This window comes from Idiotropiscis lumnitzeri, chromosome 21, assembly GCF_059441095.1.
Source record: "Idiotropiscis lumnitzeri isolate Australia: NSW breed Sydney's pygmy pipehorse chromosome 21, RoL_Ilum_1.0, whole genome shotgun sequence".
NCBI lineage: Eukaryota > Metazoa > Chordata > Actinopteri > Syngnathiformes > Syngnathidae > Idiotropiscis > Idiotropiscis lumnitzeri.
In genome coordinates, this window is record NC_142411.1 from 5,033,142 (window position 1) to 5,052,687 (window position 19,546).

A 19,546-nucleotide genomic window follows, 5' to 3' on the forward strand; every position below is an offset into this window, starting at 1 on the left:
TATATGAGTGTTTTTCTGCTTTAAAGCGAGCAATTTATTTATTTATTTTTGGAATGATACTCCAAATGTTGCGTTGCATTGTGCCAGAGTGTATCCTCCATCAGCACCTCAGTGATGCTGCAAGGCGTGGAGCCTCATGTGATTCAAACAGAAGGAGGAGGAGGAGGTTTGCTCAAAGAGAGCACTCGCTCTCTCTGACTCTCTTCTCTCTGTGTTTCTCTCTCTCGACATCCCTCCAGGTCACACTCCGGTCCGGTTACTCGTCACACAGCTCGCACTTTTGCAGTCTTGTGTTTGTTTTGTTTTTTTCCGGACGTGGGGGTGGGAAACAGACTCGACACCCCCAAGCTAACCGGCACACAAGCACCGGTCGCTCGGCCATGGGAGCAGAGAGCTCAGCGCAGCGGGATGTCGCCCGGAGTGGGGAGGAGGAGGAGGATGCTTCAGTCTCCGTCTCGGCCCAGGGAGGCTGCGTCCTCGATAGCAAGGTACGCCATACTCATTTTTTTTCTTTTAAATCATCAAGCACTTTTTGTATCCTCGCCGCCTGGCACGTGTCTGCTTGAATTTCGACGCAGTTTTTTATTTTTTTTTATTTATTTATTTTTTTTGCCGAGTCATGCTTGAGAGTGACGTCGCCCCCGCAGTCATAAACCAGATTTAGTTGACACTGCACTCGTTTTTAAAGCACTTTGTGAAATAAATTTGGACTTCAAAAAATAAAATAAAAATTGATTGAAATGCAATACCATTGACGCATAAATGACCAATAATTGTCATTAATGCTTCTATAGTCAGCAAAAAAGTACACCAACATACATCTTTACCTAAATTACATATACAGTCCAAATGTAAATCTAAAATATAAATTTAAAAAAAAATATAGAAATCTTTTTTTTTGTGGGATAAATTAGGACGACTCCCTTTTGAACATCTAAACTGTGCTGTGTCTTCCCCTTTTTTTAAATGATTTACTTCTTACTAAATGAATTCCTGTTATCTGTTTATATGTTCAATAAACAAACAAGTGCATAAAAAAAAATCTCAACTCTAAATTAGCAAATATATCCATGTAAACAATCTGTCAAATTGATCTTCAATATTCTGTGTTGTGTAATCAAGTACTTTAGTTCTATTTTTAACCTCGTGACTCAGAATTGGCTAAAATTAGAATTAACCTGCAGCCTCTCGGCTCAAAAGGACGATGTGAATTTTTTTTTGTTTTTTTTTAATAGCTCACTGAGTTCTCTTTTGCCTTTTTGTGAACTGTAACCCTCATCGCTCCGAGATGTGTTCCAGTGCATGTGATCTAGTGTCTGACTCAGCACTCTAACCCGGGTGTAAATTGCTCAGCGTTGTGCGAAGGAATATTTGGGAAGCGGTCGCTAATGACCGTGTGTTTGTACCACCTGCTCTGTTGGCGTCTCGTCTCATATATTCTAATCTTCTTGTTTTTACGCCGCCTGCTTTGGTCACGCCTAATTTTTCTTTATTCTATTGATTTTTTATTTATTTTTTTTTAATGGGTGGCAGGTCACAAAATCACACTCCTGTCTCTGGAGGTGACAAAAGTAATTTTAAGCGCTTCTTGCTTCCTGTGCATACACAAACTCTTTGAGCCTTGATAATATATCGTCTTAAAACCTCAGATGTTTGGAATATCTCGCACCAAGTTGTTGAGCGTCTTTTCCACGCCATGACAACGAGGCACTCTAAAGCGGCCAAGTACCTGTTCCCACGCCGGCTGTCAGGTCCGAGTTAAAAAAAAAAAAAAAATCCAACCTCACTCACTTTTCACCTTCCTCTGTGTGACGTGCACACACTATTGTTCTTTCTCTTTGAATTTTTTTAAAATACATTTTCCGAATGGTCTTTCCGGGGTGTCTAAGTCAGGTCGGGAGTATTTTTCTCACCTCTTATTGTCTTCTATTGACTTTTTTTTTTTTTCACGGGCGGTGGGTCAAAAAGTCCCTCTTGTTTCCGTGGCCTTGAAAGGTCAAATGACACGGTGGTGGATGTGAAAACCTTCAGCCGCGTTTCCACGTCTTGAATGGTCGCCGCCATGTTGTTGTTTTTCTCCGCATGAAATAAGTCATTGATTGAATCATCATGTCTGTCACAAGATTGTCATTGTTCTTTTTTCTAAAACTCAATTCAAGGCTAATACAAGTTTAAATGACTTAATAGAGGACACCGTCACATGCCTCCTCGCCGGTCAACTTTTAAGCCAAACAATATCTGTTGACAATAATTTACAGTGTCGCTCATTAGAGCGCGTGAACTATATAAAAAAAAAAAAGAATGCTTACCTCGTCTGTACAGCATGTTCCATGAAAACATGGCATTTCAAATGACACCGTAGCAGTGTTGACGGCGGGAAAAAAATAAATAAATAAATTCCCCTGAATTTATATTGCCTGGATGAAGGCTGCATCACATGACAAACATTAGAAAAAGATAAACGTTCATCTGACATCCAGTCAATAAATATCCTCCACACTTGCGTGGAGGAATTTAAGCAATGCTCAGCCTTCTCCTAACTTGCCACCTTAAACGACCTCCGCAGTTTGATGACCCAGCCCGGGGTCCGACACGTTGTATTCTGGCGGTACTGTACAAAAAAAATAGCACATCATCCAAAAATCAAGTTGAAGACACATTTAAATTTAGCTATATCTCGCAGTAAGTGTGGTGTTGCACGATGTATGACGAGCGCCTGCTGCAGCTGCACACTTCAGGAAGTGGTCAATTAGAGGAAATCAGCTGCTGTGGGTGGAGGACGCAAAATATAAGCACAACTAAGGCAGGATCCCAGACTTTTATGAGAGTACTGTAGTTCCGTTAAAAAAAAAAAAAAGAAAATTCAGTGTTATCTTCTTTATTGAGAGCAGTGAAAGTGAAATATTATTTCAACGGTCAACCTTGACTCGAGTTGCGATTATATCAATGTGAAGACGCTTGTTACTTACTCTTGGGTGCAGGTGTGCTCTGAAAGAGGAGCACGCCTGCACACAGTGTGAATATTTTCGATATTAGTCTTCGTGGTGTGCATATTGCTATACAATTGTTTTGCGAGTCGTGGTGGTTGATTTGTGGTATGACATAAAAAATGATGACATCATCGCCAGTCTGACTTGATAACGAAATATTTTTTGTTGGGATTGTTATGCCTGCAAGTGTTGGAAGTTTTATAATTACCTTAACGCAGTGCTTCACAATTATTTCCTGTTACACTGCCAACTACTGGAGTGGATGTGCAATTGCACTTTATTGTAATACGGCGGGAAAAAGGCATGTTCCCCAGGTTTTCACGCGCCCCCCTCAGCATCACACCGCGCACCCCCTCATGGGGGCCCGCCTCACTTTTTGAGAAGCCTTAACGGCCATGCTAGTTTTCGTTATCCTGTCTATGGCATTTCACATTACACATTAGCCTATATGATTTTTATTAAATGACAATTCAATGGACTAGTGGATTATAATGGATACAAAAAAATACGTAAATATATTCCCGCTCCCAATAAAATAAAAATATTTTAGATTCCCCCCCCCCCTCCCATTGATTCTTTAGTTTTACAGTCGTGCTCTTAAATGTACATCCAAATATGAGCACAACAAAAGTTTAACAAGACAAGTGCAGTCAAAGACGTCACCAGACTTCATTTCATTGTGTTATCTGCTCCTTGTTATCACTTCCTGCCCGCTTCTAATCACGCATCGAAAAGCCGCCACACGAGCGGAATGTCAGGTGCTTATATAAGGTAATGTGCGACGATAAAACCCGCTACGTTCCTGTATAATGAGCGGCGGCTGATCAGACGCTACCGTGGCTCTTATTATCCTCTTTAGCAGGGGTGGGGGGCGGGTTGGGGGGTTGTGTCAAACAGAGGAACCATTGAGGATGGGCTGGGACCAGGGACAAGCCCACCCGGGGGCCCCCTGTGTGCACCGGCCCAAAAAACAAGAGGAAGGAACCAGTGTGGAGGGGAGGGGGGGTATTTTGGGTGGGCGAGGGGAAAGGAGCAGAGATAGAATAAAGAGGACGTCACGTAGGAGAAGCGCATGAATCGCACCGTTGTTCTCTTGGGTTAGTGAAAATGTCGGGGGAGAAAAGTGGTGTTGAAAAGTGAGTGAAAGTGAAGAAATAAATACAGCAGAGCAAAGCGTCCTACTTGTCTTACTCGTAGCATTTAGCACACTAGTAGAACAACTTTGGCAGCTGCTTATTACTAGTGAGGCAAAATTGCACTAGTTGACATCTGTGTTAAGTGTCAACTTTGGCTACTAGTACCAGCGTGTGACACTTGCCATAGTAGTGCTACTAGTGCAGCACAGTATGTTCCTAGTAAGGTTTATTTGTGTACTAGTAGCCCGAAAGTTTCCGAAACGGTTCATTTGCACTCCACAACCTGCATTTTGTAAAAAGATTTTTGGCTTGTAAACTTTTCTAGGTGGAGGGCGGTCAATCACGTTCTTCCCCAATCAAACTTTGCGGTCCTTTCCTTTGTGCAGTTTGAAATAGAAAACGCCCATAGTGGTAGTTGGAAACAGGCAAGATGGACTGTTGCTAGCCAAAACAGCAGCACGTAAACAACTCCTCTGATTAATGCAAGCGTGGGAAGTTACCTCGTGTTTTTTTTTTTTTTTTTTTTTTTTTATGACTCGATTTTTACTGTGATTCCCTTGAATGTGGGAAAGGAAAGCCGCCGTTGCTACAGCCAAGATCTGCTTCTCTGTTATTTCCCTCTACCACTAGAGTTCATGTCGTATCCAAGCATTCGCTTTAATGAGCTGGCATGTGCACCAAATTGGCATGAAAACTGCATCAAAAAATAGATCGCGGTCTGATTTCCCTCCATTAAGCTGTCTGGACTCAACTCGTTTCCCGCATCGTTAGCCCCTACACTGAACTGACAATCCAATTACGCTTCTAATTAGGAATCTAAATTAGATAACGTTGACGAGATTCACAATGGAATTGAAAAAGGAAGCGGTGAGGGGATTCACATGTTTGTAATGGAGACTTGAGCGTAGACGCGATGTGGATAAAATATCGTAGCAGAGATGTGGAGGATTAGATCGGCTTGGACGGCCGAGCAACCAATCAGGGGATGGAAAAATCTTGGCCTGGGGGCATTCAAGTTGTCACCTAGATGCAACCAACACGTGTGCGCCAACTCTAACAAGGAGTCGCCAAATGGATACAAGTCATGTGATGTGTGTGTGTACGTGTTTTGATAAATACAAAAGTGATGATTGCCTAAGCTCTGACTATTAACACACTACTGTTGATAAAACTAAGAAGGGTTTTAATTTCTCAACGATATATACGACGATATATACGGTAGCCTGTCTATTCAACGATGTATAGCAGGCGTGCGCAAACTACGGCTCGGGGGCCACATGTGGCCTGTTAAACGTTTTAATCCGGCCCGCAAAAAAAAATGTAATGAATAAACCTTGTTAATGTTTTATTTTCTAAATATTATTATAATAATGTTGTAATGCTTTTGTTCACGTTTATTTAATATTTAATGTTTTTTTTTTACTCCGATGAGGTGAGGTTACCAAAACACTCCATTCATCTGATCCTGGTCCGGTCCCTTTGTTAAATTTTAGAACCCATTGCGACTGGCCAATCAAAAAGTTTGCCCACCCCTGATACAATGTTTAGTTGTAACAAGTTTTATAATAAAGTTTGGGATTGCAATGCAGCATCCATCAGCGATGTCGAGAGAAACGTTGGTTACAGCATCTCAAACTTGATCAATCCCCGTGACGGTGAGACTTTGCTGCGTCAGCAGTTTGATCTGGTGGTGCCTTTCATGAATACGTAAGCACTTCAGTAGGTTTCCACAACTTCTAGCTTGGACCGGCTAAAATAATTATATTGTTCCTTGGTATCAAGATGCCACAAGATGTCAGCAAAGCACTGCTTTTGTCTGAATGAAGCTCCTCAATTTGTCAACATAGTTCTTGGTGCTTTGATACCACAAGATGGCAGACAAGCACTGCTTTTGTCTAATCAAGCTTCTTAACTCACTAAACCATTATTCCTGGGCACTAAGATGCCTCAAAATGCCGGCGAAGCACTACATTTGTCTAAATGAAATTCTTCATCTAATGTCAACATAGATCCTGACGCTAAAGGAATCTCCTCGTTTGCAACTTTTTTTTTTGTTTTGTTTTGTTGTGTTTTTTAATAAACCTGTTTGGATTTTTTTTTAGTGCACTTCATTCCCCCTCGGCTTTCTTCTCTTTTTATGCACATCCATATTTCATCAGTTATGGTCCTGATGCAGCAGTTAAGAACTGAGCGCAGTGGTTGGTGATGCGTGGACTGTGTCTGAATTTGTGCGTGTGTGTGTGTGTGGGGGGGGTGTGGGTATGTGTGTGTGTGTGTGTGCCAATGGGAGTTGAGTCATTTCAAGGACAAAGGGTGAGTCATTGCTTTGATTGCTACTGCTTCATGGTGGGCGTGGCCTCTCTAATCTGTCAGCCCCGAAAATGTCTGAGGTGTGCACTATCAAAGTTGCAGCACTGCAGAGCACTTTCACACTCCTCGAACCGTGTTATGATTGCTTCACTGGCACCTTGCAGTATGTGCAAAAAAAACAAAAAAACAAAGCAGGTCCTTTCTTTTTGAACGTCAGCCAGCTGAGATGGTCTCAATCGAGTGAAAAATTAAACAGATACACCAAGTCGCCAGATGTTCACAAATGATGTCCAAATATGTCCATCTGTATATTCTTATGACGCTCGTCCACTCATAACTTAGTGCTAGTTGATGGAAAAAGCATGATATGTCCGCCAGGAATGCATTTTGAATCGCCAGATGGTCCGAAAATGCACATATTGTTTCAATACATGCTGCGTTTTTGTTTTTATTTCCATCACGATGCTATAAATCGTCGTGTTTTATTAATTGTATTACATACAGCATTTGTTTAATATAATTCATTTTTTCGAAGTTGATTCTGTTGTTCAGATATATTTACTATTACAGCACTATTACTTTATTTAATTATATTATTTATTATATATTACCAATTTGTAATTTTTGTCTTTCAAATCGAACGAATTAAACTACACTCAATCATAATAATGCAAAAAAAACTGCAATATGATTTGTAAATTAGATAATGGGTCTTTAAATGGATTTCAAATTGTATTTTTTTTTTCAATTTAAAGAATAATTAAACCGACGAGTAATAATATTTTTCGGCCTTTAATTGATGTACTTAATCGAAATAAAGTATTGATGTAAAAAAAATATAAAATAACATTTTAAAAATGCAAAAAAAAAAAATTTAACATAATTTCATTTGTATCAGGTAGTTAAACATTTTTTAATTGTCCTAAGTAGTATTAAAAAAAAAAAAGAAGAAAATTCATACTTCAAATTTCAAAATTCTTTTAAATGAACCCACCATGGCTTTGGTGACGCATTTCCGCATAAATATTTCTGCTGTAACACTTTCGTTCAGTCGGACAATAATAAGGTCGTCCTTTGTGGCCTGAAGCCATCCAAAAACAAAATGTCTGGCTAATTAAATGCATGCTTTTAATCAGTGTCTCTCCCTCTCCCTGGTCATGTGATGCCTATCATGTGTTCATAGATTCTTGGAGGTCAACAAATGGGTGGGTATTTGTTATTTCAGCCCAGTTAGTAAAACCAGCCCCCCTGGGGTCAATCACTGGCCAGCGGTCCCGATTAGCACCGTGCCCTGAGAGGGGAGGGGTCTTCCCTGCGACCCGGCTGTTGTTGTTTGCTGTTCAAGTGCAGCCCACATAAAGGCGAGCCGCTGATGAAAAGCAGACAAGCAAGCGGTGGGTGGTATGGAGGGCTTTGGGTTCAAGGGTTAGCGGCACTGATGTAGGTAGAGCACGACTATGACAGGTGTTTGCTCCGTTTGCTTTGCATCTCTGTCTCGAAAACAATTTAACGCCATGCAGCTGTGTCACGTAGATCATCTGGAGGAGTTCAGTTATTTATCTGAGAACATGAAAAAAAAAAAAATATTTTTTTCCCCCAAATTCGGCAGGCCGGATTAGAACGTTTCACGGGCCGCATGTGGCCCCCGGGCCGTAGTTTGCCCACACCTGATCTAGGCCATGATTTATCCTGTTGAGTGCGCTCCTTCTCAACTCATGTCCGCTGACCACACTAAACACACTAATTGGTCTTTAGCCCTCCCAAATCCAAACAATATGCTGTTCGTGTAATCTCATCAAGCGTGAAATAGGAATAATTTTGCAAAATTGCCATGCGTTGTTTTTGTCCGCATGTTGCAAAATGAAAATGCATGAAAGTGACCAAGTCAGAAGAAAGTTGTTGCCTCCGCTTCAAACATTGATCGGCAGGTCGTGAAGAGTAACCGATTTACGTTTAGTTGTTGTTTTTCTCACTGAGCCACGCAAGTGTTCTCGTGATACCCCAAATGACAAACAAGTCTTTTTGATATTTTATCTGCTATCTGAAAAGTACTTCCAATCCACTTAGCAAATCACTCTAATGCGATTAATTCTGTTTTATTTGAAAGCCCTTTTTCAAATCCCAACTTGACAGTCATGAAATAGAATCCTGACCAAGCTTAATTAATTAAATTTGAGTTTTTCAGCTTTTAAGGGAAATTCCAGGATGACCCTAAAATGTGCTATCACCTTTCTCGGTGAACTTAATTTTCCGATTCTCGCAAAGTACATTGTTTTGCGGAACTTGCTCTTTTTTTTTTTTTTTAACAAAGGAGCTACGTAAGAAAATCCACAAGCGGTGTTTCTGAGAGCTGCATTTGAGAGTTAATGGCTCGTGGAAAGAGTGAGAGTGCTCTTAAGGGGTCCTGTCAGGCTTTCATCCTCACTATGCGCGTAGGTCACCGATATACAGATTGGCGGCTGGTCGGGGTGAGTAGACACGAGGGAGGACGCGGGGGTGGAGTGAGCTTGAACTTTTTGGGCTACAAAAAATATTTTTTATTTTAAACTACAGATATAGTCTTTTCTCAAAATACACCCCAAGAAATTGTCGTGTTGGCTGATCAACAAAATCGATAATATATCGCTATAGTGGAATAAGTGCACCTCTCTGAAAGTGTGGACAAAGAACTTTTATTTCAAAGCAACAACGAAGCAAAGAGACGCTGTTATGTAACAAAATATGCACGCGCTGCACTTGCAAGTGCACATCGCAACAGGTCGAAACATCTCGATAACAACCATGCTAAAGGTGAGAGAGTATAGTTTTTCTTTCCTTAATCTCATTTTTTTTTTCTTGTGTGTATTTGCTCTCTTTATTTTAAGTAATTGACTGCCATTGATGGCTAAAGACGTCAAAGATAAATTTTTTTTTTAACTCGGCTAGTAGTGAATGAGTTTATACACTGTGAAAATATAAATACCAAAAAAGCACTCGTGTAGCTTAGCAACAATTGCAATGTTTTTTGGTGCTAAGGCATTTTTTAATTCACAAAATGTTTTTTTTCCTTCATTCAAATGTTTTCCATGCTCTACTTTAAAAAAAAAAAAAAACATTCAAAGCAAACAAAAGTGGCTCAAAAACTATGAAGGCTCTTTGACGATTAGCATGGCGTTAGCTATCGTGATGAAAATGCTGCTTTTTTTTTTTTACATGAATGGGGGAACAAGCTACTATGACAAAAAAAAAAAAAAGCATTTAGTGTCCTGTTTTCTGGCCAAACATGTTTTTCCTTAATAAACTTAAATCTAGAAAAAACTTGACTCATCATTGTTAAATGGTTGAGAGCAATGCTAGCAACCATGCTAACAACCATGCTAATGGCTTGAGCGCCTTTTAGTTTTTAAGATACTAATTTATTTTGTAGTTTAAACAGCTAGCCTTGTGTGCAACATTTAAATCCAGCCTGAACCATTTTTTATTTTATTTTGTTCAAATTTTATTTACCAGACACCCCAACTCTTCTCATATCCCGAGACAGGAGCATTTAACAGCTGCCCTCTTGGTTTCCATTAGCGTTCCCCACTTCTTTGTTTGCTTTCGGGGATATAAATCTCCTCTGCCGGCCTTTGCCGAGTGATTTCGGAGACAGACGGTCGTCACCGCTGCTGTAGCCAAGAAGTAAATGAGGCCCGGCGCAATCAAAGACAAACAAAATGGAAGCAGTGAGAGAAGAGTACGATGATGGAGGAGATCATTGTCCGGTGGTGCTCGCTGCTCAGTCCAGCGGAAACAATGCGAGTGTGTCGCGGATATTCATCTGACGCTGGACGGCTGGAAGGATTCACCAGTCAGTGTTTGGGGGATTACTTGGAGCAGGTGTGGGCAAACTACGGCCCGGGGGCCACATGCGGCCCGTTAAACGTTTTAATCCGGCCCGCCAAACTTGAAAAAAATTTAATTAGTAAAATTTTAAATTTAATTAATGTTTTATTTTCTAAATACAGTGGTTTTTCAAAGACATATATATTGTTGTAATGCTTTTGTTCACTTTCATTTAAAATTAAATGTATTTTTTCCAACATCCAGTACATGGCTCTCAGACTGACTGAGTGTAATTACCCCAGGAGGGGGGAAAAAGTTGTTATAAGAATCCAGCTGCAGTATTCTCATTATTAAAACTCAGTTGCACTATGACAAGACTAAAGTTTTTAAAAAAAAAAGTAATATTTCAAGAAAATGAAAGTGAAGAAAGTACAAAAGACTCATCCTGTTTTTTTCTCCCCAGAGCAGATGTTAACCGTCAAGTCTGTCTTTCGGTTTTTGTGGCGCACCACGTTGGCCGCTGAGACAGGAGAAAAACGCTCAACCGGCTGCCAAACCGACATTTTCTGCCTGACGAGAGAATTTAGCGTCAAGTTTTTTTTTTCTTGGCTCAGATCACTTTTAGGTCAGATGTGTGATCAAGGCAAGCGGGATTGTCCTGAAGATGAAAGCTAAATTCTTAACTCATTTAAACAATAAGATTAAATAAAAACAATTTAACGCAATGTCAAGATTTTATGCAGATGAAAAGAAAAAAAATATATATATATATTTATATATACATTTTTTTTGTTTTTGTTTTGTTTTTTCGTATTTATCATGTTTTGGGCCATGTCACAAAAGTTTAAAGATATGTCTTAGGGGCAGTGAGGGTCCAAGGAGCGACCATTTGTGAGGTGTGCTGACAAAGTGAACAGAGTCAGGTGTTGGGTGGAATCTTCGGAATGTTGGAAATTCAGGGGGGGGGGGGGGGCGAGGCATCCTTGGAATGAAAGTCATAGGGGGACTTAGGCAGGACGGGGTCGCCGCAGGTCCAAAGGTCCACCGGCTAGATCACGTCGCAGATCTGATCGGACTCGCTGATGGCTGGGGAAGAAACCGAAATTTACGAGGGGTGTGTTACACAAGTCTGTGAGTTGCAAGTTGATTGATGCCAGAAAATGTACTTAATTCATTCACTAGCAGACGAGTTAAAAAAAAAAAAAAAAATGGATCTTTGACGTCTTTAGCCGTCAATGGCAGTAAACGTAAGTACAGTAACAAAATATTTGAGCTTTTCTTCCCATCGCAGCCGGTCAGTCGCTACATTGTTGCGCAAACGTAAAATGAAGAATTCTCCCCCGTTTGTCCTACCATTGAGCATCCCTCCCTACCAGGGTGTCTCCCGCAAGGTGTCATTTTCCCCCGTGTTTCCTGGAAGACTTTGTGCCCGAGTGCTCCATTAGCTCGATTAGCATCCCTGCGGGCAGGCTCCGGTTGCCTCTCCCCTCCTGGCCTGACTTTTGTGCAACTGTCACTCGGAGATGCTCGCTGCCAGGAGGAAACACTCTCTGACTCGCTTGATAAGGCTGTTTGGCGTTGGGTTGTGTCTTGTTAACTTGTTAACATACTACAAACGTGTGTGTGTGTGTGTGTGTGCGGGTTCGTCACGAAAAGAGCCTGTTGCTGTTTCGGTCTGAGCGACCCGACAGCGATCAGCCTTGTTTTTGTCAATTACATTCCTTCTTAATCATTCGTTCATTGAGTCGAATCTCGAAACCTCGCATGTTGGGACCGTCCAACTTCAGGAACCCTTTTATCTTATTTTGCTTTCCAAAGTAAGTGTACTTTGTATTGATCCTTGTGGCACACCACACGCAGGCTCAGGATACTGTGTTGCTATAGCTTAATCTTTACCCGTGGCATTTTATATTCCCATATGCTTATGTAACAGATTCCTGCGATTTATCAAGTGAGGTCGGGGAGCATTTACTCATCCTGAACATGGAGCAGCATTCCAAAGATTTTTTTTTTTTTTGGTCGAGAATCGGACGTCGTAAATATTCAAACTTCCCAGGCATCTGGAATGAAGTATTTGAGGTGGGGTCACAACAGATGGAATTTACTTCTACTAATATATGTCTCAAAATATTTGCACCTGTCTGAATGGAACCACTGCATTCCATGGCTGACCTTTTTTTTTTTTTGTACATTTATAAAGGAAGTCATTTATCTTTAATGTTTCTACCCTTTCGTCTCATGCCAAGCTAAGCGAACCAAGTCCAGGATAGCTTCGTAATGGAAATCCTGTATATTGAAATATTGCTTCCTGTTCTTTCAGACCCTGCAGAAAAATGGCCAAATCTCCAGCCTGACCAGTCTGAGTGGACACTCGGAGGACAACACATTGGCAGAAGGTGTGTGTGTGTGTGTGTTCTCAGGCTTGTGCGTAAATCTATTACGAAACTGCTCGCGAATCCCCCCAACACACTTTTCAATTTATTCATAAAATGAGTACATTGCAGATTCCTGCCACTTTTTTTTAATCACATGACACAAGATAAAGATGACATTCAAACATACTAAAGGAATGAATGTAACGTTAAACCGTAAAATATCTTAAAATGGCGACAAATACAGATTGCACAAAGATAAGAGGACACATTGGATCTGAGACATGTGAGCCGGTGATTAATGCGTCCAATTTATTATGATTGCGCTCCTCCATCCTCAACCTGCGGTGCTCCGTCCCCGCAGCTGCACGTGTTTATTATCTTTGCCGTTGCTATTGTGTCAAGCTCTATCTGGGAGGGCCGCAGGGGCGTGTATACACCCTCCCTAAATATTTAGCAGGCCGTGACCCGGGCCCCGCGCAAAGCAAGCCTGCGTGCTTCATAATACGCCGTGGCCCAAGGGAAAGCGGTAACCCAACACGACTTAAAACGCACATACCGTGCTTTCAAATAAGCACTTTAATAAACTATTTCATTAAGCGGCGCTGTTCTTTTATAGAGCAACCTGACACCCCCCCCCCCCTATTTTTTTTTTTTCACATCAGATGAGGCCATGACGCCACTTGTGAATAGAAAGGAGTTGTCAAACTGTCACTTTGTTAGGCGATTAATATCGTCATCCTCATTTCTTAAGACGATGCTTTGATTTTTGGCCTTCTGTTTTGCGTTGCATATTACATCATGGAAAGGAGCAGTAAATTATACATTCATACAGGTTGAAAATTGAAATTAAAAAAATTTACAGTAGCAGTTGTTTAGAATGAATACAAGGTTTAATACAATTGAATATGCTAATTCCCATTAGCCCGTCTATGGGGTTTTGTGTTATATGCTAGCATTACGCTAACGGACCTTCTGTGAAATTAAATGGTTTCGTGAAACATTTTTGGTTAAATATACAATCTATTTTGTTTTTTGTGTAAGTTTTACAGTACACTTCAACAGAAAGACCTTTAAGCAAGCACACTGCCTCTTATTTAAAAAAAGTGTGGGATCCACAGATGGAATATATTTTCGTCATCTTAAATGTCTCTTAATGAGTTTAACTTTTGTTTTTGATGATCTCTAAACATACCGGATATCATACAGAAAACATCCCCTGTAATATACAGGTCTTCATCGCTATTGAGATTGTAGTCATTTACAAAAAGCGTTGCCACGGTAACCCCAGATGACATACTGTATCAGACCAGCCAGGCCACCTCCCATGTTGCTAAAACACGACTGTTGTTATTTACCCCAATTGACTCAATTGGGAATTCAGTTTTTCCAACTTGGACATGTTCAATCTTCTGCAACGTCAAAGAAGATGAACTTTATAAATGTCAGATCTACACGAGAGACCTTCAAGTTACTGTCTCCCATTTCCTGACAGGTGTTAATAATCAGAACCTTAATCAATCCGAGTGTTCGGGCCCAAACGTTGCGTGATACTTTTTGGCAGGTCCGCAACGCGTGGCGAGCTGTAATCCACGCATGAAAACGGTCTTGTCAGTATTAACGTGAAATGTCATCATGACAGTGGAGGGAAGAGTCGAGGTAGCACACGTTTGCGTTTAAATACAAATGCGATACTTATGTAAAAAAAAAAAAAGAAAGAAAATGAAATGAACTTAATTACCAGTATTGCCACAGGTAGTTGAAAAGTTAAAAAAAAAAAAGTAATCTGATTATACCTTTTAATAGAACTTCAGTTGCTTTACTGATTACTTGATTTTATATATATTTTTTTTTATAATAATGATTTTATAAAATTAAATGCACTTAAAAAGGCACAGGACGCATACAGAAAAGGTGGGCAGAAGGAATCGTAACATTCGCTAAGCTAACGTAGCATTGAACATAGCTTAGCATGCTAACTTAGCAAAAAATAAATAAATAATAATAAATAAATAAATGAATAAATAATTACATGATCTTAGATCTCACACGCCGGGAGAAGATAACTATTTTTTGTAACTTAAATGAAACTGACTTCATAAAAAAAAAAAAAAAAAAAAAATAGACCTCACGATTCCCGGGAGTGAACGGAAAGGCGGCGAAAGGTATCCCAGCACTTCTTGTATCTCGGGTGGAAGCTGATAAACTCTCACTGTGGGAGACAGGAAGTGCAATCGACCTGATAACAGCCAACTGCAACAAAAAGACAAGGTTGCACATCAAAAGGAGCAAAAAAAAAAAAAACGCTACCTGTATACATCACATACAGTATCGAAATTTCTTCGGCATTATTATTTTTAGGCCAACAGAACCTGCCTTTTGAGGACTTTCCTATCATCAGTCTGAAAAAGCCGTGGCTAAGAAAAAAAAAAAAAATCACAGGAAGTCTGCCATTTTGTGTCAATTTTAGGGCCAATTTGGTCATTTCCAGGCACGACTAAGATGTCCAACAGATTTTGTCAGATTGCTCCCAAATTTGAACCACACATACTTGACCAAAGGGAAAATGCAAAATTGTAATTATTTAAATTTTTTTAATTTTTTTTTCATGATGCTTTGCTTGAAAAGACACAGGAGATCCTTTTAGGGCCAATTTCCAAACAAATCATCGCTAATGCATTTGAAACAATTTTGTTGTTCCTTTTGGCCGCGACAATTTTTTGGGGGGAGGTTTCGTCACAGAATTCGAAGCAGAATCATCTTTAATGTGTCCCTGTTAGTTGGCGTCACCAAAAGTGCTCAAAAAAGTCTCAACAAACCGAGCTACTGCTAAATTATGCGAAACATAAATCTGATTTGCATTTCGGCCAAATTGATTTTTCCCAGATTTCGAACTCTGCGATCAACATGGAATTCTATCGCGCTTTCCCCAAGTCAAGGTTCTGGAATTTCCAATGTCCCGCTTTGGTGGAATGTAGCATTAAAATATGGCGCTGATGCTTTTATAGTTCTACAAGTTTGTAGAGGAAAGGGAACGTCATGAATAACAAAAGAGGACACATTTTTGATGGTTATGGGATGTTTCTTGGCAGCGAGGAGAGCGACTGCAGCCTGATGAGTTCATGTGTGCAGAGAGAAGTCCAAAGAATGACGTCGTTGATGTAATGTCTTGAGCGTCCCTCCCTGATGGCTTGCAGGCCTCACAACTGGACAGATGATAATTTCTTTTTTTTCTTTTTTTTTTTTTGTGTGTGTGGGGGGGGGGGGGGTGCGAGGCATGCAAGTGCTGACTTTGTGATTTTTTGGGATGATGTGCTGACAGTTGAATCAATTTGCAAGACTGCTGGACATCATTTATCAGTAAAATGGTCTGCAACTGTTTAAATACAAGCTGAGGCATCGCCCGCATGTGTTTCCTGCTAAGTTTGAGGTGAGAGTAAAAAAAAAAAAAACACCTATTTTCAACTATTTTCTCTGTATTTTTTCAAGTTCCACATAAAGAAATTGTCAATATAAATCCAAAACAATAACTGTACCCTAAACTCTCACTCCCGATCTTACCCTATCTGAAAAATAACCCCAAACAATACCGTAACCTCTTACTCCCAGTCACCAGCCGCTGATCCAACCAATAACTCATAACACAAACCCGAAAGAACTCCTATCTCTCAACCCAAACCACCTACCACAACACAGAACCGTTATTTTACCCTGATTTTTTTTATCATTTAATGTTTTTTTTTTTTTTTTTCAAACTCGGCGGGCCGGATTAAAACATTTAACGGGCCGCATGTGGCCCCCGGGCCGCAGTTTGCCCACACCTCTTCTAGCAGTAACCCTACAACCGTACCCTTAACTCAAACCCGTCACCCAAATCTTGCTTTGAACAGCAAGCCCTTCTCCTCAAATCCCCCCCCCCCCCTTTCAAGGTCATCCCGGGGATTGCATGACATGATCGTCTGATCGTCACATTAAAGAAAATCTGGTAAAGCCATCAAACAACTGTATGGCCATGGATCCCTTCCAAGACGGTCTTCTTCAGACTTGGCTCTGAAGCGCTAGAGTGTTGTTTTCATCGTCCTCAAATATGCGACCTCTCCCTTCATTTAAGTCGTGTGCAGCGTCTGCCAATGCTGAAAACGTCACCATAACGCAAACCAGTCGCGGTCCAGCCCGTATTGCTTTCACATTCCAACTGACGCTGCTCATTTCAGTCTGCGTCAGGTCTTTTGCTCCGACCCAGCTCGGCTTCAATGCTTTTATGATCATCTCCCGTACGGATGGACGGATATCAACATCAAAAGTGCTTTTACTTCCCTCGGAGCGAGCAAAGATCACTGAGGGAAGTGTTGGCGAGTTCATTTAAGAGTGGAGTGCCTGAAAACGCACTCAGTCCCACCCACCGAGTCAGCCCCACGAGATCCATCATTGTCCCGTCCGTCTGGGCAGCATGTTTTATTTAGTCGCTCGTTCTGAAGTGGGTGCTCGAGGGATGCCCATCAGGGGAAGACGAGATCGTGAAACCTCACTTAGGAAGTCGTCATTCATCATGGGCTGTCCAAATGATTGGACGCGAGGCCTTTTTGTCTTCTTGCCAGTTTCCACAGTAGCGAGGGAGGAAAACATCAGCTTATTAACCTCTAATTTGTTCAAACATCTCGTCCAGGTGTGGTCAAACTACGGCCCGGGGGCCACATGCGGGCCCGCTAAACGTTTTAATCCGGCCCACCGAACTTGAAAAAAATGAAATGAATAAACCTTGTTCATTTTTTATTTTTAAAATCCTGTGGTGCAAACTACGGCCCGGGGGCCACATGCGGGCCCGTTAAATGTTTTAATCCGGCCCACCGAACTTGGAAAAAAAAATAAATGAATAAAGCTTGTGAATGCAAATCTGATTGGTTAAAGAAACAGTTCATTTGCTGATATAGTGTAAGTTACATGTTCCGGCACGTCTTCTGAAGCCCCTGGGCAGATTACATTTACATGGCAACAAAGAGAGGCTAAAATCTGATTGGACAAAAAACTCGTAACGTACTGGAAGCTGTGGAGCCCGCAGAATTGCCAGCAAATAAAGAGAATAACTTAAAACAAGTCTGTGGAACAAATAATAAAAATAGGTTTGAAACGTTCCTTACACAATAGGGGTCCAAAAGTGGTCAAAATCCCGAACCTCCCCAGGGCTCGCTCGTATCTCCGGGCGCTACTCTCTCATCTTTCCCGGCATCAGGGAACCTAATCTCCTCCGCCTCAACCCCTAACCTCCCCCAGGCGCAAGGAGGCTCGAGAGAATGGAGCAGGAATGTGGCCCACCCCTCCTTACTCCTCCTTCTTAGAAGACCCCCACTCTCCCACCATCTAAAATGCCATCATCTCATCACACTTTGGGGGGGGGCTTCTCTATGAATCTACGATCGTGGAAATGTGTTCATGTTTCTATACGTATTTGATACTGAATTATCTGACGAGTGCGAATGGAAACCAAAGCGCCCGGTTAGACTGTGACGAAGTAGGAGAAATAGAAAGAAAGAAATAGAGCTGGTGGAGCAGCTCACATTAACCCATATGAACCCGTTCCCTTGTATATATTTGGGGTTAAACGGTTTGTTTTGTGCCTGAGGGTTGTCGAATTAAAAAAAAAAATAGGGTGAACCCAGTTTGAATGTCGATGTAGTCCGGGAAGACGATTCGGTGAAACTTCTTAATTATTGCGAATAAATACGAGAGAAAACCTATCAGGCCAGAATCACTGACGTCTCATGCCACGCCAACATGCTCCGCCTCTTAAAGGCACACATGTACACCGACGTGACGTAGCATATTTATACATGTATTTAATTTTTTATTATTTTTTTTAAATACATTTTCACTCGGTTTAAGTATGTTTAAATATACAAAACTCAACCGGGAGCTCTTGAAGCAAGCACGCTGAGCCTCTTATTTAAAGAACGAAGCGAGCGGGTGCATGAGAACGAGGCTGAGGAAATACTCGAAATGTCTTTTAATAAGTTTCAGTGTGTTTGAAGCATTTGATCTGAATAAACAACGTCATGTACGGTTTGAGAAAACAGTGCGTGCATGTGTCCCGAGTCAAGGAAACGTGCGACTGCAAGAGGAATCTGTGATGTCAAAAGATGTTTGTACTTCCTGCCTGACATTCTTGGAGAAACACACACACACACACAAACGAGAGGAAGGGTCCGAATGCATGATTATGAGTCTTAAAAAAAATACAAAAATAAAATAAATAAATAAATAAATACATAATTTTTTTATTCAGTATTTTTTGTTAGCAAAATTCCTTTTTTCAATTAGTTTGTTATAACCTCGACCTGTTATATAACCTGTTAAAAACTCGGCGAAGGATTAGTGGACACGTTAAAGGCGGAGAGCCGAAAACCTCTCTGTGATCTCGAGCGCTTTCGCACACTCGTCCACTCATTTCCCTTTTCCGCCATTTATGTCGTCGAAACACTTCTTGGAGAAGAAAGGGGGCGTGGGAGCATTTTTTTTTTTTTTTGTGCGTGTGTGTCCTGAATCTGAGATGATGTCATGCCCCCCCCCCCCCCCTCTTTGCAGGCAACAAAAAGCGCCTCCACCCAAACGCCCCCCCCCACCCTCCCAATTCCTCTTTTGCACCCCCACCCACCCAACCATTCAATTCAAGACCCCTCCTCAAACATTCCTACGCTGGACTCAATATTTTGGTTGCAGAGATGTAACATCCTCTTGAGTTTAATTGTTGTAGCAAGTCGTAGTTGCAGGAATGTAAACAGATGTTTTAATCAAATATACAGTACGGAGATATTTTTGGGATGTGTTGCGACTTAATTTGAAAGAGGAAATGGTACTAGTTGCATGGCTAGCATCTTTAGCGAGACTATTCTTGCATGAGCGTAAGAAGTAGATTTTTTCTTCTTGTGAATGACGAAAT

At 41.0% G+C, this 19,546-nt stretch overlaps 1 protein-coding gene across 1 annotated transcript in view; it reads left to right on the forward strand.

The window, feature by feature from the left end:
- Positions 1-175: 175 nt before the first annotated feature.
- Positions 176-19,546, forward strand: part of akap12b (A-kinase anchoring protein 12b) — a 31,623-nt gene continuing 12,252 nt past the window's right edge. The window contains exons 1-2 of the mRNA XM_088286391.1: positions 176-488; positions 12,561-12,636. Of these exons, the coding sequence (XP_088142517.1) occupies positions 381-488; positions 12,561-12,636 (184 nt within the window). The 5' untranslated portion in view covers positions 176-380. The remainder of the gene's footprint in view (positions 489-12,560; positions 12,637-19,546) is intronic.